This window comes from Apium graveolens, chromosome 1, assembly GCF_009905375.1.
Source record: "Apium graveolens cultivar Ventura chromosome 1, ASM990537v1, whole genome shotgun sequence".
NCBI lineage: Eukaryota > Viridiplantae > Streptophyta > Magnoliopsida > Apiales > Apiaceae > Apium > Apium graveolens.
Window position 1 is genome coordinate 157,323,735 of NC_133647.1, and position 26,101 is coordinate 157,349,835.

The 26,101-nt window shown below is 34.7% G+C and overlaps 1 protein-coding gene across 2 annotated transcripts; it reads left to right on the forward strand.

The window, feature by feature from the left end:
- Positions 1 to 3,149: 3,149 nt before the first annotated feature.
- LOC141668637 (protein CHROMATIN REMODELING 5-like) lies at positions 3,150 to 25,898 on the forward strand. Of its 2 annotated transcripts, XM_074475603.1 has the most exons (32): positions 3,194 to 3,267; positions 3,359 to 3,946; positions 4,413 to 5,179; positions 5,397 to 5,449; positions 6,181 to 6,618; positions 6,750 to 6,974; positions 7,332 to 7,415; positions 10,887 to 10,946; positions 11,032 to 11,135; positions 11,908 to 11,959; positions 12,454 to 12,517; positions 14,149 to 14,242; positions 14,317 to 14,404; positions 14,504 to 14,638; positions 15,261 to 15,452; positions 15,537 to 15,604; positions 16,361 to 16,454; positions 16,585 to 16,709; positions 16,790 to 16,853; positions 18,080 to 18,292; positions 18,662 to 18,904; positions 19,004 to 19,114; positions 19,533 to 19,619; positions 19,773 to 19,955; positions 20,244 to 20,324; positions 20,410 to 20,664; positions 21,778 to 21,933; positions 22,130 to 22,307; positions 22,404 to 22,585; positions 24,003 to 24,356; positions 24,440 to 24,533; positions 24,937 to 25,898. In XM_074475603.1, exons 3-32 carry the CDS (start codon positions 4,495 to 4,497, stop codon positions 25,353 to 25,355), a joined length of 5,181 nt encoding a protein of 1,726 aa, XP_074331704.1. In that variant the 5' UTR covers positions 3,194 to 3,267; positions 3,359 to 3,946; positions 4,413 to 4,494; the 3' UTR covers positions 25,356 to 25,898. The 2 variants fall into 2 exon arrangements, with proteins under 2 accessions (XP_074331697.1, XP_074331704.1); XM_074475596.1 differs by lacking the exon at positions 3,359 to 3,946 and having other exon boundaries at positions 3,150 to 3,267.
- Positions 25,899 to 26,101: the final 203 nt, after the last annotated feature.

The following is a 26,101-nucleotide window of genomic DNA, read 5'->3' on the forward strand; positions in this document are numbered from 1 at the left end:
GAATATTCATTTGAGGATCTATGACTCCGATTATTTGCTGAAATATATTCTTTATTTTATTAAAGAATAAGGTGTTAATAATCAAACTTATTTTCGATTATTCAAATAAAGATAATACTTTCATATAAGTATATCTTTGGTTATTTAATACTCGTTTCAAGTATAAGTTTTAATACTTCTACTTCAATTATTTTTATAAAGATTATTCTTATGGGAATATTATTTAAATAATAATATTCAGTCATTTTCTAAATATTCTGGGGACTGATTTACTTCATTAAATCAGCTTTACTCCAAACACTCTATAAAGTGTTTTCGAGTCTTCAAAATGATTTTTAAAAGTTAGAGCGGATCCCAAAACTCAATTTTATATTTAAGATCTTCCTTTTTAAGGGGATTTAAATACTCGCTTAAAACCTGAGGGATCCGGCTATGTGGTGTAATTTATATTCGCAACAAGGTTGCAGTTTTGGTAAATGAATTGATTACTTACCCAACGTTCGGGAAGTAAGTCCATCTATTGAGTCGGCATAAGCAACATGGGCTCAGTGGGCGTCCATGATAGTGTAAGTGGCTCAGTGGGAGTCCATCAAATGCATAAGTGGCTGAGTGGCAGTCCAGCATAAGGTCCTAATTATGACCAGGGTGATGACCAGTGGGGAATTCGTCCATCTACTAGTAGAAAAGGTTACTTATTGGTATCTTTGCCTGATCAGCAAGATATCAGGTTTATGCCAAGGTTTTCTCCTTTCCAAATTCATTGGATATTGCAACTCTGTTTATAATTTTCATAACAGAGGTTTTCAAGGAGTGTATGAAATGTATATATATATAGGTGTATATATATATCGGGATTTAATGAAGTATCTCGTAACTTCATTATTTATAATGATATTCAAAGATTGAATCTATTCAAATCTTGTCTTGTAGTCTCATCTATGTGATGAACTTTTGAAACTGGTTATAACTTGAACGGTGGTAGTTCAAGTAGTATTGGGACAGATATAAGTATATTGGAGTATCTTGTAACTTCATCTTTTAAACTTATATCTAGTTAATAATTATATTATGAATGACAAAGATTTTCAGAAAAACGTTGAGACAAGGTTAGATATATTAGATCACCTTGCAACGATATTTTTATACAGTTATACACTGGGACTTTGTGTATATTATGCATGGAAGAGGACTTCCAATATTTTGAAAAGTATATATGTATATATATTGAATATTTTGCGACTTCATCGCATTAAGATATCAAACTTGGTTCATTTCTTTTGACCAAGACTTTCATGAGTATTATGAGTAGGCTCATATATTGTAAATCATTATACATATTATTTTGGTGGGCTTGCTGCTCACCCTTGCTTTATTTCTTCATCACACAACAACAGTTAGGAAAGATGGCCAGACTCCAGCAGACCCAGCGCAAGCGCGTGGGAAGCGTCCCGCGTCTTCCCGTTGATGTTGTAGCTGCTATAGCTGCAGAGGTAGATCTATTGTAGATCAGACCATCTACTTTTGAGAATCAATTATGTATAATTATAACTTGTGGCAGATAATGGCAATTAACTGTAAATTTATCAAGTAATCATTTTGGGTTGTAATAACTTTTAAATTGTGGATTCAAAGACTTGTACTTATTTAAATTTCATCTCTGAGACTATAACGGGTTGTGGTGTGTGTTAGTGTGGGGTCACAGCATAAGGTTATTTATTATTAATTAAGTGAAGTGATATTGTGGAAAGAAAGACCGTGACGACCCGGATCCCCGACCCCGGATCTGGGGGTGTTACAATATTCATATTTGAAATAGATTTTTCATTGTATTAAATCATTAATTAGATAATTATTATTTTAGTAAGGCAAATGTGTATAATTATTTTACCAGAAATATTGATCCATGTAACAATCTTAACATTACCATATAGAGAATGTAACTTATTTTCTACAATTATTTATTTAAACATAATAATAAAAAATATCAAGATATTGAATTTAAGGATCGTATTAGCACGCGTAGCGCGGGCATATGTCCCTCGTTTGCTATAGAAATTAAAAGGTTAAATCTATACTATACTATAATAACCGAAGTGGGTTATAATTTGTAATTTGGTTAACCTCTCATTTTGGTTATCCCTTACCATCACGACCTTTAGATCTTCTTCATCACATAATCAGAGCCGTTACATCCAAATACTAAAAAGATATACACTCTACAGATTCCCAGGTTCGAATCACGTCAACAACAAACATTTATATTATTAGTTATAAAGATATATATAAGTTCTCAGGTTCGAATCCCGTTAAAAACAAACATTTATATTATTTATAAAGATACATATAAATTTTCAGATTTGAATCTCACTCACCAACAACAAACATTTATATTATTATTTATGAATAAAATCTCATCAATCAATCATATAGTATTTATACTATTTGAACCTAACTTGAAATTATAATTATATAATCATTATTTAGTATTTAATTATACTATACTATAATAACCAGAATGAGGTATAATTTATAATTTGGTTAACCCTCATTTTGGTTATCCCTCACCATCACAACCGTCGGATCTTCTTCATCAAATAATCAGAGCCGTTACATCCAAATACTAAAAAAATACACTCTACAGATTCTCAGGTTCGAATCCCGTCAACAACAAACATTTATATTATTATTTATAAAGATATATATAAGTTCTTAGGTTCGAATCTCGTTAACAACAAATATTTATATTATTTATAAATATACATATAAATTTTCAGATTCGAATCTCACTCATCAACAACAAACATTTACATTATTATTTACGAATAAAATCTCATCAATCATATAGTATTTGTACTATTTGAACCTAAATTAAAATTATATTATATAATCATTATTTAGTATTTAATCATACATATATAATTTTAATAAAATTATACAAAGTAGAATTGAAAATATAGATATTAAACAAGATCCGTGCGCCGTAAGCTAGTATCTATTAAAATGCATATTATTTGATTTTTTTTCCTAGTTTATGTTAAAAAAAAGTTCCCGCAAAATTGTATTTTAACCTTTATTCAAATAAAAAAAATACTGTAATCATAAATTCCTATACAAAGGAATTAAGAAGCCCATTAAAAAACCAAACAAAATTGGGATACCAAATTATTATCGTAAACCTAAAACGCCTGGGAGGATACAGAGAGAGATAGCATTATATTTTTCGCCCGCTCGCGACTTTGATTTGGATTATTCAAATCATTCTCTAAGGTTGCTTTTTTTTTAATTCGATTTTAATCATTTCATTTTCCTCTTTATTTAATTTAATCTAATTTAATTCATCTCCATGCTTTTATTCTAGGGTTTAGTTGATTGCGTTTTCACCCCCTATTTTGATAATTATACGTACACAATACATATACAACATATATCGGTATATACCACGACTATCTATACACACATTTGCAGAGGCGGATCTGGGGGGGGTCCAGGGGGGTCCCTGGCCCCCCCTAAATTTCCAAATATATTCAGTGTAGTAGGCTCAATGAATGTCTAGTTGCTGTAGGTTGGATGGTTTTAAGTAGTGTTATTTTCACCGGACACCAGGGTTCGAAACCCCTTCTTGTCTATATGCTTTTCTAGACTTCTGCATTCATTTGTTTTCCTTATTTTTTTCCTCGGTCTTAATTTTTTCCTCCCCTTAGTCTTCTAATTTATATATGTTCGATATTCTAAGGATGATAGAGGTGATGCATAGAGACTATTTTTAGAATATTATCATTTTTTATTATGTTTTTTTTAATTTTCCTGAAATTTAATTTTTCCTTAAAAATTTGGCACGAAAAATTTTCCGGACCCCCCTAAAAAACTTTTCTGCGTCCGCCACTGCACATTTGTATCTATTGATTATGTTTCGCTTCGTATCGGAACTGCATACAGGTTTGACTCGGTATGTGCTTGTTTCATGTTCAATTTCAAGTGTAAACATTATATGTACATACATAGCCTTGTGTAATTATCTGTTATGTTTGACTTTAAGTTGATATTGACTTTGAGTGTTATTGTGTTGGTCTGTTCTAGCTAGAGCTCGATATTTGGAGATTAATGTTATGTTCGATTTTGCCTCATGTGCTGGAATTTATATGCTTAATCTCGAGTTTACGCGTTGAGGGTTAGGGTTATAGTGTACTTTCTGCTGTAGCTCGATATTTCTAGAATTATTATATGCTCTAGTTTCTACTTTTAATTTGAAATGGACTCGGTCGTACTTCTTATGTAGAGGTCGAGATTGAGAATTTAGATTTATGTTTTAATTTGGAAAATTGAAGAAATATAATAATGTTTAGCTTCATTGGACTGGTGACGTAATTATAGTTGTTTTTTATTAGTGACGTAATTATTTGTTCTTAATACAGGTTGGTATATTGACGTGTCGATTAGTGCTTTTTGTTCGAGAGTAGGAAAAGGCAGAAATCTTTGACGTTAGATGTGACGTAAATGGCTTTTTATAGGAATTACTCGTGTGAACCAGTTTCGGAGGGTGTACTGGATGAGACAGGGTTAGGAGGAGATATGGAGAAAGATGAGTGTATTTTGGGAAATGATGACGCGGCTTCAAGTGATGGGGAATTTGAGGTGGATTTAAATGCTCAGTATAGGACTGAGAGGGAATCTCATGAAGGGGGGAAGTTGCAAGATGTAGCTGTCAGTGGTGGTGCATTGTCGAATTTACAGACGTCTACTAAGAAAATGGGTTTATCGGCGAGATGGGGTTCAACCTTTTGGAAGGATTGCCAACCTACACGCCCTGGGTCTGAATCTGGACATGAATCGAAAAGTAATTCCGGATATAGAGATGAGGAAGGGTCTGAGGACGAGTCAGTGGGCCGCAGGGATGATAGGTCAGAGTTGGAAGATCCGGAAAGGGTTGGTAGAGGTCAGGCTTACGTATCCGTGGATGAAATGCTGTCTGATGATTATTATGAACAGAATGGTGATGCTAAGCCTAGTGCTTCGTCACATCAGAGAGTTGGAAAAACTACAATTCGCTTTACTTCAATTCCAAAGGCAAGGCATGTTGCTGCTGCTGACAAGTATCAGTCGAGAAAGCCAAAAGCTTCCACTGATATCATATATGCCGAAGGTGATACAGATTATGAGGATGATGACGAAAATGGAGATGGTAATCATATTTGTCTAATTTTATATTCATATAATATTTGGTTGATTTGTATACTGGATTTCTGTACTATATTCCTTTACTTCAAATTTAACTTCTGGCGTTTATCCCTTTCTGCTCCACTATTCAGACATTCTGGAGTTGTATACTATATACCTATATTTTGTACTTCTAATGTAACTTCTGGTGTTAATTCCTTTCTACTCCCCTGTGTGTGTAGAAGATGATCCCGATGATGCAGATTTTGATCCTGACTTCACAAGTGAGCGCCCGGTAATGAAGATCCCATGTTAAATATTTGAATTAATACATTTCTACCTGTGCACATTTTTGTTAGAACCTTATTGGGCAACTGCCAAGGTTTCTTTTTGTTCTCTCTCCTTTACCAATGAACTTTGCCATAATGTTTCATCATACTAATAAACTTGGATTCAGTGCATTCTACTCTGGTATATATGTTTCTTGTTGAGAAGATCTTTATGAAATCTCCATTCTTGAGTCAATGAGTTGAGGTGCGACAAATAATTGTAGTGGTGAACAGTCCTTACCAACATTATGCCTATGTTTTATTTGGCTGAGAACCGGATACTTTTTTAACCTCAATTTAAGATTGAATCACAATGTGTAGAGGTGATAATTGACCCCTTCTTTGCCAGTTTTCTTTCCCAACATATGTTTTTATTCGTCATGAAATACATTTTTCTTTCATATTGTGTTCCTCCATGCGTGTGTGCGTCTCTGTTCCCTCGGTCTGTTGTAAATACTTGATACTTGTTGATGAAGAACACCGTGCTATATCTTGCATTGTCTTGCTTCTGTTTATTATACTTTACAACTTTCAAAATCCCTTTCATTAATTTAAAAAATAGTTCAAATCTTGTGTGTGGACATTAGGTGGAAATATCCAATATCTGTCAAGAGTTATATCTATGTCTACAGTCTTTTAATTTTCGCATACTAGCACTAGTAATTTCCTAATTACAAGTTTGCAATTTCTTTTGCAGAACCAGGATGATTACTGGGAGGGTGAAGATTTAGACGAAGATGTGAACATTGTTGATGATCTTGATGTATCGGATGGAGATGATTTTTTAAGAAAATCTAAAGGGAGACAACATGGTAGAGGTGGGATTGCTTTAAAACATGCAAGAGTACTCAAGTCAAGTACATCATCTAATCAGAGAAAAAGAGGGGGAATATTGTTGGAAGATGATGAATCATCTGCCAGGGATTCTGAAAATGACAGTGATGAGGGTTTTAGTGGCAGGACGAGGAGAGGAGCAAATATAAGGATTAAAAATGTTGCGTGTGACACATCTACATATGTTTCTCGTCGAGGTAGGGAATTCCGAACGTCAAGTCGATCCATCCGCAAAGTATCATATGCGGAGAGTGAGGAAAGTGAGGGACATGATGAATCTACAAAAACAAAGAGTCTCAAGGTGTGTTCTTGTCATTAGATGTAGTGATGTTCTATGTTAAGCTCACCTCAGTACATGCACTACAAGCTGCAAAGGTACCTGCCCTACTGGACCCCACTTGTTAAATGACAACCGGTCTGGTTTACGTGTAGGAGGAGATGGAAGAGGAAGACGGTGATTCGATTGAAAGGGTACTGTGGCATCAGCCAAGGGGCATGGCTGAGGAAGCCTTAGCGAACGACAAATCTTCGGAGCCTGTGCTGTTAAGCCACTTGTATGACAGCGAACCAGACTGGAATAAAATGGAGTTCTATATCAAATGGAAAGGCCAGTCACATCTACATTGTCAATGGAAATCATTCTCCGAGCTACAAAATGTACGATTTAGTTCTTTTCCATTTGTAATGTGAATTATGCCCGGAAATTAGATATTGGTTATATTAATGTTTTAATGTTGTTTTTTAAAGATCCGTTTGCTTTCCAATATTCTGAAGTTTGCCAATAAAAGATTATATGTAATGCTTTGTGTGGCTGTTATTTATAGTATACCGCTTAAGTTAATTTATTTCAGATATTGGTTATTTATCACTGCTTCAATTTTTCGTAAAGCATCTCTATGCTTGCCAATATCTGAAAATTTGTTGATAAAAGGTTTTGTAATGATTTTTTCCAGTGGCTGTTAAATTTGAAAAACCTCTCAACTCGTAAGCTGATCTGTTTGTTGTATATGCCAGCTTAGTGGTTTTAAGAAAGTCATTAACTACAAAAAAAAAGTGATGGAAGATGTCAAGTATCGGAAAGCTGTCTCACGGGAGGAGGTATGTTTCCCTACAAATAAGTTGCAACTGAATCCTGCTGAATTTATCTATTAGTTTTTTGCTAAATGCTGAATTTATCTTTTAAACAAACGGAAGTGCTGTATTTTGGAGAATCAGTGAAATATTATATATAGGTTAATGATATATATGACAACTTTACCTGAATAAACATGGATGTAAGTGGTAACTTTACTTTGTGTTAGCTCACTGTTTTGTGCTGATTTAATGGTTATGTGTTCTACAAAGTCAATTTTTTTAAATTGAGTCGGGATTTTCTCAAGTATCATTGCAGTATATTCTCTTGGAGCATAGAATGATGTACATATTCATTATTATCTAGTTGAGGGTTTAAATCTTTTGAACCTTGATGTTAGCACATTTGTACATTAAATTCATTTTAAGATCGCTTGCAGAATAGCTCCTAACATGAAAAGGGTATACAGTTTACATGTTCATCTGAGAAATCTAGCAGAAGTTGTATTTGTGCTTTCAATAGGGTTCTATGTGAGAGTTCCAAAGCCTTCTTCTTCCACTATGTTCTTTTCCTTTAATGTTTCAGTATTTATGCAACGCGCATCTATGAAAATGGTCCAAGTTTTAAACAAAATTACTCACATCTCTCCCTCTTTACTCGTGTCGTGATTTTAATATTTGAATTGTCATTTCAAATTTTGCAAGTACCCATTTTCCTCGTTCTGGTGTCTGCGAATCAGTCTGGTGTTAGGCTGTTGTGGAGAAAAATTTACAATGTTAAATTCTTGTATATTACAATAGGATTGGCTAATCTTCTATTTATACCCTCAAAAACTTTAATTTACGTACAATATGTGTTGTGTGTCTGATTACTTATTGTAATTATCATCTACAATACGTCCCAGAGCTGTGTATTTTTGTGGCCCTAGTAGAAAAGAAGTTCACATGTGATGTCATTAGTTCCTTGTAAACTAACTTGGTTCCCTCTTGGAACTAAAGAGATAAAGGTCTTCTTTGGCTAAATATGTTAAAGTACCTTTTAAGCAACTTATCAACTTATAGGTAAAATCTTTTTTTTTTTTTGAGAGTAACTTATAGGTAAAATCTAATTATCTTAATAAGACATGAAATTGGCTGAACATGCTAAAGTACCTTCTAAGCTACTTATTAACTTATAGGTCTTAGTAATCTTGTTAAGACATGGAATCGGCTAAATATGCCAAAGTACCTTTTAAGCTACATATTGATGTCCAAGTACCTTTTGTGGTTCTTGGTTTGAGGGGAGGATTGTTGGGTAGCTACATCCCAAGTACCACATCGAGTAGATATTAGAAAATAATCTGGTATATAGAGCAACCAATTAACTCTATTAAGTAGAGGCCTTTTGGGAGTGCCCAAAACAAATCCTTGCGGGCCTGACCCAAAGGGGACAATATCATACTAATGTGGAGTTATGGTTGCTCGCAGCCTAACATGATGTTAGGAGTTGCCCCATATCGTTTGCGGGAAGGACAAATTGGTAGAATATAAGCAGCCAGATAACTTCATTAGTTAATATGAGGTCTTTTGGGATGTGCCCAATACGAATCCGTGCGGACCTGAACCGAAGCGGATAATATCATACTAGTGTGGAGTTAAGGCCTGCTCGCGGCCCAACAAGTGGCCCAACAAGTGGTATCGGAGCTATGGTTATAACGGTGTATAACAATCTCAGTTGGGCTCCCAGATGGGCCTAGGAAAAGGCAGACGGGCTAACCCAGTATGGGCTCAAGGAAAAAGCAGGTGCGCCTTCCAGTATGGGCCTAGGGGGAGGCAGATTGCCAGATCGATTTCCAGTATGGGTCGGGGGGAGCCGGACCACATAATCAGGAGGCAGATGCCCGATAGGGGGAGATTGTTAGGAGTTGTTACACATCGTTTGTGGGAAGGGCAGATTGCTAGAATATATGTAGCCAGATAACTTCATTAGTACGGGGCCTTTTAGGATGTGTCCAAAAATAAATCCGTGCGGCCTCCGCCCAAAGCGGACAATATCATACTATTGTGGAGTTAAGGTTTGCTCGCGTGCCAACATTGAACAATCCTCCCCTCAAACCAAGAACCACAAATTCCGTTGTCTTAGCCCGCGATCAATATGTCTACATCTTGGAACCGACAGATTTCCCAATCGCGTTCACACCGAGGGGAACCACCCACATCGAATTACCCGCTGCATGTCCGAACTTTTGGCTCTGATACTGCTTCTTATGCCGCAAGCGAACACTTGTGGCTCTGATTTTACTTGTTATGCCGCAAGCAACCATAACTCCACATTAGTAGATATTGTCCGCTTTGGGCCAGAACCGCACGGATTTGTTTTCGGATCACTCCCAAAAGGCCTCTATTTAATAGAGTTAATTGACTGCTCTATATACCAGATAATTTTCTATTATCTACTCGATGTGGTACTTGGGTTGTCACTACCCAACATTGATTTAGCATGAGATGCTTTAAAATTTAGCAAGTGATTATGTACTTGGTTAATACAATTGAAGTATAAATTTGATTGTTTTAAAATTGCTATGGATCATGCTAATTATATCTTACAGTTAGGTTCTTTTCAGTGTATAATAATTGCCGTCTGGAGTATATAAATCCAGGAACTCACGAAAAAAAGAATTTCAGATTTCACAAGGTTACAAGAAAAAGATCAAGACCAGTATGAAATTATGATGGAATGTACATGGGCGAGAGATTTAGCTTTTAGTACACTTGATTAATCTGTAGTAGAATCAATTGTTGTGTTTCTGTTTCTCTACCCAGCCTCAGCTGTCAGTTCTAAAGCACCTCAACAACAAGCTGCACACCTCAACAACAAGCTGCACAATCCCCTTGAAGACGCAAGCCTTCCACCTGATTTTACATTTAGCTCTCTTGCATATTTTAAGAATTAAGATAGATGTCTAATGGGTCTTGAACTGAGATTGTCATTTTAGATCCATAATTGACTAGGAACAAACTATAGTTTTCCTTTGCTATTATATTTGTAAGAGCTATTTAACTACTTTTTGTGTGAAATAGTATACATATACTTCTCTTTGGTATAAAAATAGATTATATTGTTTGAAGTCTCGATTCTCTGCCAACATGGTGAAGCAGTGTGAAGTTTCATCGCTAAATTCATTATATTTAATAAATTCTCTGTATCAAAAATCCGAGTAGTTATAGTTCAACAGCTTCCCCATTGCTTGTCTTAGAGTGAAAACCAGCGGGCTGAATTATCTCAATCTCAACTTTAAGCTATGGGCATGCCATTTAGACAATCTCCTGTAAAGGGAATTAATAAAAGCTAAGCTTTTTGATATAGTCTATCTTCATGTTCTGTAGTTCTCTTTTTTTTTTCTTGTAAAAAATGTGTTGACTAATCTTAATCTTTACTATAACATTTTACTTTTTTTGAGGACAATTTACTTTGATTTTATATTTTTGATGGATTTACCATGTGATTTGGCCTGTCAGATTGAGGTCCATGACGTGAGCAAGGAAATGGACTTGGATCTCATCAAGCAAAATAGTCAGGTTATTCTTGACACTGTATTGTTGTTTATATGCATCCCATACTTTTCCATGTCTATGTGCTTGAATAATTTTGATGAAATCACAGGTTGAAAGAGTAATTGCAGAAAGAGTCAGTAAGGACAGTTCAGATAATGTGGTGTCAGAGTACTTGGTGAAGTGGCAAGGATTGTCTTATGCTGATGCAACTTGGTATTAATCAAATTAAATCAGTAATATTGTTTTGGCTACATTTGATCTGTAGTTTATTAGTATCTGAAGTGTTTATTACTCCATTTCTTGTTTTGTCACTTCAATATGTTTGGAAAAATAGAGATTGGTCAATTCAATGGTAGAACAGAGTGATTCTTTAAAATATATCAAATTCTGAGTATTACTTTGTCTTCTTAAAGAAGAAAGTGGAAAGGTATGCATTTAATTTTTGGGTCATTAACAGATTGGCCATATAAATTTGTTAAAATAGAAAAGCAAACCCTTAAAGAAAATCTTAGTACCTCCGTGCCTCTTAGTTTGTCCCTGCGTTCATTCCCACTTTTTTTCATATTATTCCAGTTTTGTCCTTGCCGGTGTCGAATTCTGGTTGATTTAGGCCATAAAATGAGAAGACTTTCGGGTTTTACTGTATGTTGTACAGTTGTTTCACAGAATCATCTATCTGCACTGAACAAATTTTCAGCCATTCTACGGAAACGATTAGAAATTCAACTGGAATTGATAAATCCGGCAAGAGTATGATGGTTATAAAGTTTTAGAAAATGATCGGTTTGTACAAAAGTACAAATGTAAAGGACCGAGTTATACAAAGGACAAACCTGAAAAGAAGAGAGGAATGATGATGTACTTTAACGGCTCATGTGTCCAAGTGGACATACTTAAGCGGCTATAGTGCTAACAAACATAGTTTTTTAATGTTGCATTTATTATTTTTATATGTCTAATTATGCGAATATTATGACTCATATAGGGAGAAAGACTTGGATATATTATTTGCTCGAGGAGCTATCGATGAGTTCAAGGTAGTTCTTCACATCTTATTGTTGTTATCCCTATATGCATCTTTCTCCTGAGATTTCTTGATTCTTGGGCTTCTAACAATATACTTGCAACGTACCTGTATCAGGCACCACTAAAATCTTCTGAGTTTGTTATAATTAGTTAGAAGTTGAGCCTTTATTAATATTTATTACTAAATGCAAGACAAATAACTATTATTAACAACTTGCAAAAGGCGAAGATAAACAAATAAGTTTTTTTTTCTTTCCTTGCAACCAAGTCGAGCCTGCACTTTTTCTTACCGTAAGCAATACTGCTTTGTCAGTATTCAATTCTGACGCTGTATCATATAGTTATTTTCAGTTATGCTGATCTTTCGTTTGTGTTGCAATGATTTTCCTGTTTATACGTTTTACAGCCTTGAAAATATTAAATGGACAAATTTTTGGTGGTCCTATTTTGATGGATAATTAATGAAATTTTTAAATGAGGAAATGTTGTCTCACTTTATATGCAGGCTCGTGAGGCAGCACTAGCAGTACAAGGAAAAATGGTAGACGTTCAACGAAGAAAAAGCAAAGGTGTGGCTTTATATTGTTTTCTGCAGGTTATCATTTATTTGATACTGCTTATTATATGGATATTGCATCTTCTGTTGCAGTCTCTGTTTTACCTTTTGTTTTAATTATACTTGTATTCATATCTTGTAATCCGATACATTATTCCATAATAAATATTGATATAGTAATGGACGTACTGCAAGTTCTACCTTTGTATTTTACCAACAAACTGAGCTGATGACGACTAATTATAAATGTAGTAGTCACATCATGCAAAGTTTGTAAAAATTACAGAACAAAAAGGTTATGAAGCTCGTAAAGAAATTATCTCTATAAATAATTAATTATAGATGATGTTTTACTCTCGACTAATTAACAGTGGTCTCTGTCTAAGATTTATTAGTCTTAATCCTTTTCAAGGGCTTCAGAAGATGGGTCTCCACGATCTTCCCAAGGAACCTAAAAATTAACTAGACAATAATTGTTGTTTATGCCACCAGTTAGTTCACAACTTGGTGGTTATACTGTACTTTGGTGTCGATGCTGTAGGGAAGGTCCTGTGGAAAAATAGCTTTGTGTTGCTCAATTAAAATTTCAATTTATAACAGTAATTTGTGACACTCTTGTTGTATATCTCAGTGTGAACACTACTTCATAATAAAGTGGACCCATCATTATATATATATAGAGAGAGAGAGAGGGGGGGGGGGGAGAGAGAGCAAGGAATCATATCAAGAATTAGTTTTTGCTCCTCGAGAATAGTCCACATCCAAGTGATGGTGGTATATCATGATACTTGGCTGATTCTTTGGACGAATTTATGTTCTTTTTTGATGTTGGAAACTCCATTGGTGTGTGTATATATATTTCAAACAGTTGGTGGGGATTTATGAAACTTAAGAAAGTTGTAGCTTTTGTAACTATAGACACTCTGAAAATTGTAACATGTAGTAAAGATAATTGTATCAATTAATGGACTGCACATCAGCCTTGATTCTAGGATACTGTCCTTTGACTTAAAAATGTCAAATTATGAGTCCTTTTTTGTTTCTTTTTTGGTTTTGGGGGGGAGTTGATTGTAAGTATTCCTTAGTTTTACCATTATTTAACTTTAAAATATATCAAGTTTGCTGGTAAACATGCAATAAAATGTTATTGTAAATATAGAATTTGGAAACTAGGACTCCCTTGATACAGTGTTAGTATATATTCTTAAATTGTCAGTTCTTCTAGGTTCTAGTTTCCCTGGTTGTGAAATGATCAAATATTTGGCATGTAAGATTTTCTATTACACTGTTTAAGTAATATTATGTTTATGAAGAAAATATAGTTTTCATATGTCGAGTGCATACTATTTATTACCTCAGTTCAAGAAATAAAAAGAGAAACTCTTTACAACTGATATCTGTAAACTAAAAAGTAAAGTCAACAAATTAGAAATCTGGATGTTAGGAACTTGTTTAATGTTTATTATATATTTTTTCTGTTGAAGCATTATTTAGTTCCTTTATATGCTTCAGCGGAAGTCCTTCCCTTTCCTTTTTTTCTTTTCATTTTGTGTTACATTTCTGCATCAATTAATCTTTCAAGAAGCCTTGTAAATAAATCTTTTATTTAAGTAATTTATTGCTTGGAACAACGCTGATGTATAGCAAGCTTGAGGAAGCTTGAGGAACAGCCTGAATGGTTGAAGGGTGGAAAACTCAGAGATTATCAGCTCGAGGGATTAAACTTTCTTGTTAACAGGTACTAAAATTTCCTAGAGGGATGAGTCTTTTAGTACTGGAATAATTATAACCTGAGTCAGTTTTACAATGTAGTTGGAGAAACGATACAAATGTCATATTAGCCGATGAAATGGGTCTGGGAAAAACAGTCCAGTCGGTTTCTATGCTTGGTTTTCTGCAGGTACATAGTTTGTTACTCTTATAGCTCTCAGGAAGCTATCTGTAATTTAGTAAAAGTGATATTTTTTTTGAATAAGCATTTTATTGTTCTCATCTTCAGAATACTCAAGAAATTTATGGTCCATTTCTTGTCGTCGTTCCATTGTCAACGTTATCAAATTGGGCTAAAGAATTTAGAAAATGGCTGCCTAAAATGAATGTCATCATCTATGTTGGAGCCCGTGCAAGCCGAGAGGTAATCGATTCATCATTTTGTTTATGTGTACATATCAACTAAAGGTAGTAGAGTTACCAACCTTCTATTATGTTAGCTCTATACAAAAAAATGCTTGTTATTGACAGCTGGACAATTTTATTTTTCCAATCTAATACTCATTTAGCTATTCTCATGCAACTGAGGTTCTCAGTTAGTAGATTTATTTTCATAATTAGTTTCAACATGTTCAATGTATACTAATTATCTTTTTAATTGACCGGAAATGTTCTTATTTTTGTTTCTGCGAAGGTCAAATTTTATTTTTTTATAGTGTAATTGCTAACCTTAAATCTGAGTTTGGTCTTTTCTAGTTGGCGACATTCAGTTGAGATATTAGAAATTTATTTTGTTCAAGTTATTTGTTAGTAAAACATGCCGTCTACTTCAATTTATTTAATAGTACATTATCGAGAAATCAGGAAGCTTGTTGATAGTACGTTGTCGAGAAATTAACTGTTTCGGATGTAAATTGTCGATTAAATTTATGGCTGATGCTTGGCTGTTATTGTTGCATTAATCTTTTGCAGAAAATATGACCCCTTCTCTGCCTAGACTTCCTCGTTACTATCATCTTTACCTAATTTATTTTCATGTCTTGTAGGTTTGTCAGCAATATGAGTTCTACTCTGATGAGAAAAATGGCAGGGGCATAAAGTTTGACGCCCTGTTAACTACATATGAAGTACTACTGAAGGATAAGGGAGTGCTTTCTAGGCTGAAGTGGAACTATCTCATGGTTGATGAAGCACATAGGTTAAAGAACAGTGAAGCAGCCTTGTACATAACCCTTTCGGTATTTCCAATTCTTGGAGTTAATTTATAGGTGCTGTAATTGCTTTTTGTGTAGACATTTGAATGCCGGAATGTACTTTTGCAGGAATTCAGTACCAAGAACAAGTTGCTTATAACTGGTACTCCACTGCAAAACAGCGTTGAGGAGCTTTGGTAATCTTGTGGTTTATTATCTTGTTTCTTGACTAGTTCTTTTTCTGCAAACATTACAGGGTCTAGTTTTTAGGAATATTTGTCTATTTGTGTATTGTCTTCCATATTCTGTTTATAACAGCAGTTAAAAATGGTCTCTAGACAACATGATTCCTAATTGCAATATTCTGACAAGTCAGCTAGGAATCTACATTCACCATGTGGTTTTTCACGTCTCGAAGTATATTTTTTCTTTTGCAAAGAGATCCATGAATGGTTTGATTTTATGTGATGAAAAAGATCTAGATAAAGCAAGTGTAAATTTTTAAATTGAAATGATGTATTTCGAGACACTGTAGAAAGGAAAGTCCTAATGTGGGATTGTGGGAGTAGTAAAAGTGAAATAGAAAAATGTTGGACAGGCCCGGCAGGGATGGTTTTCGTAAATGAAGAATTTTGAGATTTGATAGTGCTATTTGCAAACAATAATGTTTTTGCTTGGCCCTTCTCACCCATGCTCAAGCATATACGTGAAATACATTTACATGTTATACTCATTGTACAATATCTAATAGTACTTGTCCTGAATTTTCATTTGACGTATCCCAGAATAAATGTCTTACATGTTTAACTGGTTTAAAATTCAAAGTTTTCAGTTGCTAACTCTTGTTAGATGGCAACATTTATGATTGTGTATGTTGGTATAGACACCATGTGTTTAGAAGTATATGAATTTTCTTTTTCATTCTGCTGATGAAGAACTCGTTTTCTTTGTAGGGCTCTGCTTCACTTTCTTGATCCTGATAAATTCAAGGGCAAGGATGTGTTTGTTCAAAATTACAAAAATTTGAGTTCGTTCAATGAAAATGAGGTATAAAATTCTCAATATATTCTATAACCTCGTCCCTTTAGTTTCATTCTTACTTTCAAATTCTTTATTTCTGAATGGCTTCCTTATCTTTTTATTTTTTTATTAATTTTATTTCACTCTTTTTTTCAAGCTCGCTAGTCTGCATATGGAATTAAGGCCGCACATTCTTCGGAGAGTTATTAAGGATGTGGAGAAGTCCTTGCCTCCAAAAATTGAACGTGTTTTAAGAGTTGAGATGTCTCCTCTGCAGAAGCAGTAAGTTACATGCTGCTACCCTTTTTAAAACATTTAATAGTTGATAGATACTGAATACTGGGTTGCTGGTTGTCATATAGGTATTACAAGTGGATTTTAGAACGCAATTTCCAGGACTTGAACAAGGGCGTTCGTGGGAATCAGGTGGATTATCATTATTTTAAATATAATTTATTTTCATATTAAGCACTTGCATCGAAATGGCCATACACATGGTTGTCATAACGTTCTCATTGTTCTAGATTTCTAGTTATCAAACACTTTATTTGAATTGATTATCCAATCTTTCCAAGATGAAGTGTTGAAAACAGTTATTATTTTATTTCCTGCGACGTGCTTTCGCCTTTTGGGTAGTTATTATGTTTTGTAAGATAATTATCTAGGAATTGGTAGCTTTTACAGAGACTAGTGTCTGCACAAAGTCTATTGAGATGAACATGGTTGTCACGTCGATGAGTCGAGGCGCGTCGACGGACCTCCGCTAGTCGAGGTCGACAAAAAAATAATATATAATTAAAATTAAAAATACAATATATATACACACACACACAAATATGTATATATATTATGTATTTTAGATTTTTAAGTTCTAGGTTCTAAGTTCCAACTCCTTCCACAATGTTTTATTTCACATTCTAAGGAATTAAGAATCCGACACATGGAGAGAATGATGAAAACGCTAGAAGAGTTGATTAATAACAATAAAGAAAAGTACTTGCAATCATGTGAAATATGTAACAATCGATCAATAACAATTGTCTGATACAACTGTGATGTGATGTGGTAGTGTAGCATGCAACAAACTTTATGCAGAAAAAATATATACATTCAGCAGCTCGACTAGTTGACTGCTTAGTCGACTAGTCGACCGATTAGTCGACCAGGCGACTGAAATATCGACATTTAGCTAGTCGACATGTTGAGTCGACATCCTATCACCGCTTAGTCGACTAGTCGCTGACTAGTTGACCGACATGACAACCATGGAGATGAATGATGATTGTTTGTTTGTTCCATTACTAAAACAATTTGTTGCAGTTTGTGTATTAAATCTAGGTATCTGTACGGGAGTTGGAGTTCTATGATATAGGAACCACTTGACAACTTAAAGGAATAATCCTATATACTCAGTTATGTGCTTGTTTTCCCAGTTCTAATTTTTTAAATTTTAGCATAGACTTCGCTTAAAGCTAGTTATCTCCTGCACAATAGGGATGTTAGACAAGATATAAAGGTTTTGGATACACTGAATCTTGGTTCCCTTGTATTAGCAAGTGATTGTCGTATCCACTTCTCTAACCGTTTGAGCTTTGACAATTTTCCTGCGGAAGTTCACCAATTTTAGACTGACTACTCTCTTAAATTTTCAGGTTTCTCTTCTTAATATAGTGGTTGAGTTGAAGAAATGTTGCAACCATCCATTTTTATTTGAAAGTGCAGATCATGGTTATGGAGGGGATAAAAGCATTACTGGAAGTAGTAAATTGGAAAGAGTAATTTTAAGCAGCGGGAAGTTAGTTATACTTGATAAGCTTCTTGACAGATTACATGAAACAAATCATCGTGTTTTGATATTCTCACAGGTGGTTTGAAATTAGTTTTTTGTTAATGCAATTAGCTTCTGTTTTGATGTATCTTTTGCTAAGAGGCCTGCTTCAAATAAGTTGTTGCCAAGCAAATATTTCTAGTCTTGCATGATTTGATCAGCAATTCTAGGTTTTAGTTGTTCATGCTTACTAACATAGCTTGCTTTTACAAAAAGATCTTTCTTGTAAAACATATAATAGATTTTTTTTTCACCTGACAAAAAAAAACTTCGTTTTTTTTCATTGCATTCTGTTTTATTTCCCTTCCCAATAGTCTACTTCATGCGGTGTGTTTCATATTACATTGATGTTATATTTTTCAAATACGATTGCAATAATCAACAAAACAATGTTTCTATACTACAGATGGTTAGGATGCTTGATATTCTGGCAGAATACCTGTCAATCAAAGGGTTCAAGTTCCAAAGGCTTGATGGGAGTACAAAGGCCGAAGTACGCCACCAAGCTATGGAGCATTTTAATGCACCCGGAAGTGATGATTTCTGCTTCCTTCTTTCAACTCGTGCTGGTGGCTTAGGCATCAATCTTGCAACAGCAGATACAGTTATCATATTTGATTCTGATTGGAATCCCCAAAATGATTTGCAGGTTTAGTGTAGTACAGATTATGTTCACTTCTACTCCTCAAAATCTTATTTCTGTCACCTGTTATATGTTCTTATTTATGCTTCTCTTGTTTTGAATTAGGCTATGAGTAGAGCTCACAGAATAGGGCAGCAAGAAGTTGTTAACATTTATCGGTTTGTTACAAGTAAAAGTGTCGAGGAAGACATTTTGGAACGTGCTAAGAAGAAAATGGTATACGTTCTATAGAGTGGTCCTTTTTATCTTTCCTTTTGATATTGTCTTGTCTGTTCTACATAATTTATGTTTAAATTGCGAATAATTAGATCTCTTATTCTGCCATCTGAAATTCTGCAAGTAAGGAAGTGCCAAAATCTCATGCCCATTCTATTTATTGTATTAAAATCTGTAGTTAAACATTAGCAATGATTATGAACTATGTATTGAGATCTTTTTTTACTAATATAAAGTTTTGGATTAGATACAATGATATCATGAATTATGCTCACCACACCCTTCGAAATTTGGATTGTTGTTTTGGATGTAATGACTCTATATTGAATCATTGATCATTGAACAGGTTTTTCACTGTAGCTAGAGTTAAACTATTTGCAGTATTCACTTTCTTAATTTCAGAATGGTACCTTTGCAGGTTCTTGATCATTTGGTAATACAAAAGCTGAATGCTGAGGGAAAGTTGGAAAAGAAAGAAACCAAGAAAGGGAGTTCCTTCGACAAAGTGAGTTTTTAGAGACAACTGTTGTGTGAAATTACTATTTGTTAGCGCATGAGTTTGTTTTTAAATTTTAATTGTAATATATATATATATATTTGTTTTTAAATTTTTAATTGTAATATATATATATATATATATATATATATATGGTTGCAGAATGAGCTATCCGCAATCTTGAGGTTTGGTGCAGAAGAACTATTCAGGGAAGACAAAAACGATGAAGAAAGCAAAAGGCGGCTTCTAAATGTAGACATAGATGAAATCCTTGAGAGAGCAGAGAAGGTGGAAGAGAAGGTTGCTGATGAAGAGGAAGGGAATGAATTACTGAGTGCTTTTAAGGCAAGCTTATATTTTGGATTTTTTTTGTGTAGGGGAGGGGGACATGGAAAATTTTCCGGCTTACAAACTTCCTTAATAGGAAAAATAATCTGATGTCTTTTTTGTGGTACCTTTTACGTGATAACATTTGTTTAAAAAGTTGTAAGGTTTTTAAAAATACTTATGTAATTGGCTACTCTTGAGTGCTATATAGGAATTTTGCATTAAATTTTGGAGATGCCTTCTATCTTTTTTTGGTCAAAATTGAAAAACATGCTGAATGAACTGATGTGCTTTGCAACTAATCAGGTTGCTAATTTCTGTACTGCTGAGGATGATGGTAGTTTTTGGAGCCGTTGGATTAAACCTGAAGCTGTTAACCAGGCAGAAGTATAAAATTTACCTGCAATTTATTTCCATTGTATCTTTTCATAAATTTTTCTGCTCATATATATTTTTTCTGCTATGTTATTAGGAAGCTTTAGCTCCTCGAGCTGCAAGAAACAGCAAAAGTTATGCAGAGGCTAACCTTTATGCACAGGCCAGCCTTCCTGAAAAACTTAATAAAAGGAGAAAGAAAAGTGCAGAGACACAGGAAAGATTTCCGAAGCGCCGGAAATCAGAAACTGCTAGTTTTTCGATACCTGCATTAGAAGGAGCAGCTGCTCAAGTAAGAGGGTGGTCGTTCGGGAATCTGCCGAAGAGGGATGCAACACGTTTTTTCCGTGCAGTGAGTTGTTGCTCTCTTTGAATACTGTGACCTTTTTCCATCCCGTAGCTCTTTCGTTTTTTTTACATGGTCCTGCTCTAATTCTATCATGGAATACAAATTTGGGATCCTTTTACCAAAGTTTCTTCAAGAATGCATCTTTTCCGTATTCTGCTCTACCTTATTTTAACTTATTCATTATTATTTAGGTTATATCTATGCGTCGTTTCTAATTTTTTGGCAAGTTAAAAGGTTTGACCTTGGTAGAATGCATTAGAGGTCTCCTGGTGGTTAGGCTGAAATTATTAAATTTTATTTTCACAAGGATAGATTAATGTGTGTATATGTGTGTGTGTGCATACAGAATGAAGCAGTACATAATGATCTTAATCATAATGGTCAAAGTGAAATTTGAAAAAATGCCAAAAATACCACAATTTTTAGAATAAGCGACGTGAATACCATTTTTTAATTTTTTGGCCAAAAATACCACTCTAATACGTATTTGAAAATGGGTAATACTAATACGCATTTCTAAAATGAGTATTTCGTTTAAAAATGAAAATTTTAAAAAAAAATTGGGCAGGTGAGATACGCATCACCGAGATGCGTATCACATGGATCGAAAGTAGGTAATACACATCTTTTAAATGCGTAAGATGCTTTAAATATTTATTTATTTTTTTTGTAATTTTTTTCTCTTTTTTTTAAACATGATACCCAATTTTTAAATGCGTAATATTAATACCCTACATTGGAATGCGTATTAGAGAGGTATTTTTGGCCAATGTTTTCAAAATATGCTATTTATGTCACCAAGCGTTAAAAAAAGGTATATATCATTATCATAAATGGTTGTCTTGGCAGAACATGATGATACATGGTTGTCAAGGCACAAATTATTGCTTATTTTTATTATATTTGTCTTTAATAAACCAGACAGCAATAAATATCATTGACTGTCCCTTGATGATACGTAAACATCACATCTCTGCACTGTTAGTCTGGAAGAATTTTGTGTTTGATTTAGGACCTATGCTTCCCCTTATGCTAGTTGGATGAGGTTTTAGGACCTTGTTATTTATGAATTTGGCTATGCTCGTGTTTAATCCATATTCTGTTATATGTTTATAGGTAAAGAAATTTGGCATTGATAGCCATATTGACTTGATAGCTGGAGAGGTTGGTGGGTCAGTTGAAGCTGCTCCAATGGATGCACAAATTGAGCTTTTTGATGCTTTGATAGATGGATGTCGAGAAGCAGTTAATGGAATCAATATGGACCCAAAGGTTTGCTTCTAATTGTTTACAGTGCATTACAACTTCTTGCAATTTACATGAATAAAGGAAGAACAATGGTAAGGAAGAAAGGGAATATTATGTCAGTATTATTTATCTTTTATTAAAAGTGAGAAAGCCTGGAACTCTACTGCAGCTTCTTCCAACTTGTAGTCTGACTGCTGCTAAATATGCTTTTCTATATTAGGGGCCCATTTTAGATTTTTTTGGCGTTCCTGTCAAGGCTGATGATCTATTAACTCGTGTTGAAGAACTTCAACTCTTAGCAAAGCGTATTATCAGTTATGAAAAACCCTTGTCACAGTTCCAAGCATTGATGTACCTGAAACCTGCAACTTGGTCTAAAGGCTGTGGATGGAATCAGAGTAAATTTGCTGGCTTACTTTTTATTTTTAGAGTCTTCACTTTGTCAAACATGCCTATTATTAATGGATGAATGCATTATTCCTCGAAATTTTCAGAGGATGATGCAAGATTGCTTCTAGGGATCCATTATCATGGGTTTGGCAATTGGGAAAAGATAAGATTGGATGAAAAGCTTGGTCTTGCGAAGAAAATTGCACCAGTGGAACTTCAGCATCATGAGACGTTCTTGCCTCGGGCTCCTCAGTTAAAGGAGCGGGCCTCTCAACTACTGGAAATGGTATAGTATATTTCAAAAAATTCTATTTTGCTTTTTTACTAGCTAAAATGTTTAGCGTAAGCTATGTTTATCTTTCAACTACCTTTGTTTGTATCAGGGTAAGGGCAAACAATTTCGGGGTCCCATGCCATTTTTTTAAAGTCGCAGCCAGACTTTACTGTATGCACATAATTTAAATTTTTTAATAAACATTACTTGATACCGAGCTCTGGGTCTCTCTCTTAAATTTTTGAAAATGTAACTTCTAAACACCATTTTTTTTTTGTTAAAATTTATAATTAATACGATCATATATGCAGAGAATTGACATTTTGTGGCCCAGTCTTTTAGGGGCCCTGTGCGGTCCCTCACCTGGCATTTCCCTAGCACCTCCCCGGTGTGTATAGAGATTTTGTTCATAATTTTCCAAATTATACTCGAGGAAACCATAAGGAAAATGTTAATGCTTGGAAGGATGAGGAAGTACATTTAGAAATGGAAGAGTAATGTTCATTAGTAGTACATTAGCATCCTAAAAAGACTTAAGGTTTAGCAAACTATGACTGGAATTTATGGATGGGGATTAAATGTGGGTGGTGAGAGATATCGTTTGATTTGGTTGTCACATTATCCCTTCGTAGCCTTTTTTTGGGGGGGGGGGGTTGTTTTTATAAGTTTAGTACTTTTGTGCCAATGTATCTGGAGATTTCTAGAAGATCTGATGGTAAATGTGGATAATGAAAGAAAAAATCTGAGTGAACTAGGAAGCCAGGTCACTAGTTAGATAAAATTACCAAATGGGTGTACAAGTGTGGTACTGGGGGTGCAAAATCTCATCTGATTTTCCTATTCATTTGATCAATATAATTGGGAAGCTGCTGGCAGGCCCATTTTACTTGAAAATGTCAATTTGCAGAATTCAAAATTCTGGAATGCACACAATTCATCAAGCTGAGAAGTAAAACATGAGCTAGTAATTATTGTAAGTAGTTTACTGTAGCTACTAATTTATTAACAAAAATATAGGGTTTTAGAAATGAAGTAGTTAAAACAGATTAAATTTATATTTAAAAAATGTATGGGGTACCTTATCATGAAAATTAAGGCATTTGTATGAAGGACTGTTGGTAAAATCATTTACAGGTGTGCTTTTTTCCAGACCATTAGGTCACATAAGTTTGTAGTTCGAATGCTTGTGTGTTTTGTAAATTGTGAAGGTATTACAGAGATTTGCGAAAGCTCAAGCTCGGGAGAGGAATAAAAGGGTTGGCTTTTTTTAATTAAGATCTTTCACCGGGCCCTTACTGATTAGGGCGGATTGCATGCTTTTGATTATGAGACCCGATTGTATGAAAGCTTTAATTTAATGTAAACTGCCCGTTTATGGAAGTAGCAGGTTTCTTTTCATTTGAAGTTATAGTGGGACTATTTTTTATAGGAATTTGTTGCTGTTAGCGGAAGCAATTCAAATACCAAAGCTAGCCGCAAAGCTTCTAAGAAGCAGAAGGATACTTCTTTGGCCATTCCATTGTCACGAGGAAAGGGCAAGCAGGGGAAACCAGGAACCCCCACTTATAATGCTCAGATAAATAAGGTGAAGGCTGCGAGAACCCAGAAGTCTGAACCTTTGGTTAAAGAGGAAGGTGAAATGTCAGATACTGAAGAAGTATACGAACAGTTTAAGGAAGTTAAATGGATGGAATGGTGTGAGGATGTCATGGCTGATGAAAAAAAGACACTGACACGTCTTCAGAGGTTGCAAACTACCAGTGCAGAGCTCCCCAAGGAAAAGGTCATCTATATATTATTGATAATTGTTCATCGAAGTGATGTTACTTATTAGCTAATTTGCTTAACAGTGTCTGCTAATTCCAGGTGCTTTCTAGAATCAGAAATTATTTGCAGATTCTTGGGCAAAGGGTTGACCAAATTGTTTTCGAGCATGAGGAGGAATTACATAAGCAAGAAAGTATGAGTTCTACTTGTATTAGATTAGTCATTCATTATCTGTTGGCTCGTTGTACGTTTCATTTGAAATATCCAGCACTCTGACATCCATAGTTAAAAACTACTTGCACACGAAAGTGCACATGTTGTACTTGCGGCAGCGATTAAATATCTTGAGGCACAGGGATTTAAGCATTCATCAGTCACTTACTGATGACTTGACGACTGTCAAAGACATGTTACATGTCATTTTTATATAATTTTTTTTGTTTGCAGGTCTCACCAGGCTTTTCATATTATCATATCAATTTTTCTTCTTTAACCACTTTCTTATGAGTCTAAACATTATAGAATCACCTAATATTGCATATACATGTACTTATCTTGATCCAGTGCTCTTGATTAAATAAATACACTTTCTGTAGGGATGAAAACACGATTGTGGAACTATGTTTCAACATTTTCGAATTTGTCTGGCGAGGGACTTCATCAGATATATTCTAAACTAAAGCAGGAACAGGATGTGGCAGGAGTAGCAGGTTCCCACATCAATGGTTTATCACGCAATTACAGATATGAATCTTGCAATCAAAATTTTGGAGTATATCCAAGGGGCAATGATTTAGGAAAATTAGATTCTTGGAAACGAATGCAAGGGGATGAGGCTGATATTAACTCTGCAGTTCAACCTCTACATGAAAGAACTTCAAGTAATGCTACACGTATATCAGACCCAAAATCATCTAAATTTCTTGGAGCAGGACCATCTGACAACAGACACTCTGGTATTGAAAAGCCTTATAGAATGCGCCAGACTGGTCAAACCCCAAGGCAAGGCTTCTAATCGGGTGTAATATAGACCTTGTTACCTCGTTGTCAGAGAACTGCCTACTGGAAAGTGAACTGGGGTTAATTCCCACTATCCTCCTGTTTAATTCAGTTGCCTGGGTCGTGAATGTTCTCTGGATTTTTTCGCAACGGAAATAAATCTGCAGATTTTGTGGACTATGTTCAGAAGTTGTCTCAAGTCTGCATTGGAAGGTGGAACAACATACCTCGTAAGCATGTGGAAGTGGAGAAGTTGTCGACAATATACATAAAATATTGAGAGAAAAGTATATAACAACCTAATTTAAGAAAGCTCACTAAATTCTTGAAGTACATAGTGAATAGGCAAAGAATCAGTTGATCAACAGTTGTATGAAGAACACATGGAATGTAATATGCATTAGAAAAGGGTAAGATACCCAGTTTTGCTTGAATATCTGAAAATCCTATAGTTAATCAAAATTCTTTGTTGTGAACTGTAGTGCACAGTTTGTATTTGAAGCACAGTTTTCCAAGTTTAACTTTAAAGTTTGCAAATAGAAATTATTTTTATTGTTTAGGCCTTGGGGTCAGTATCTTTAGATGGCAATGCCAAGTATCTTATAACTTGTTTCTTTTATACTTTTTTTTTTATTTTGCTGTGTGCTGATTATAAAGTTCAAAAGAAATTTATTAGCATAGCAGGAGCTGCTGTTGCAGTTATACACTCGTGAACTTAAAAGGGCTACGAGCCGGATGGCCAGAGTTTGCCTGCTGGTTCAG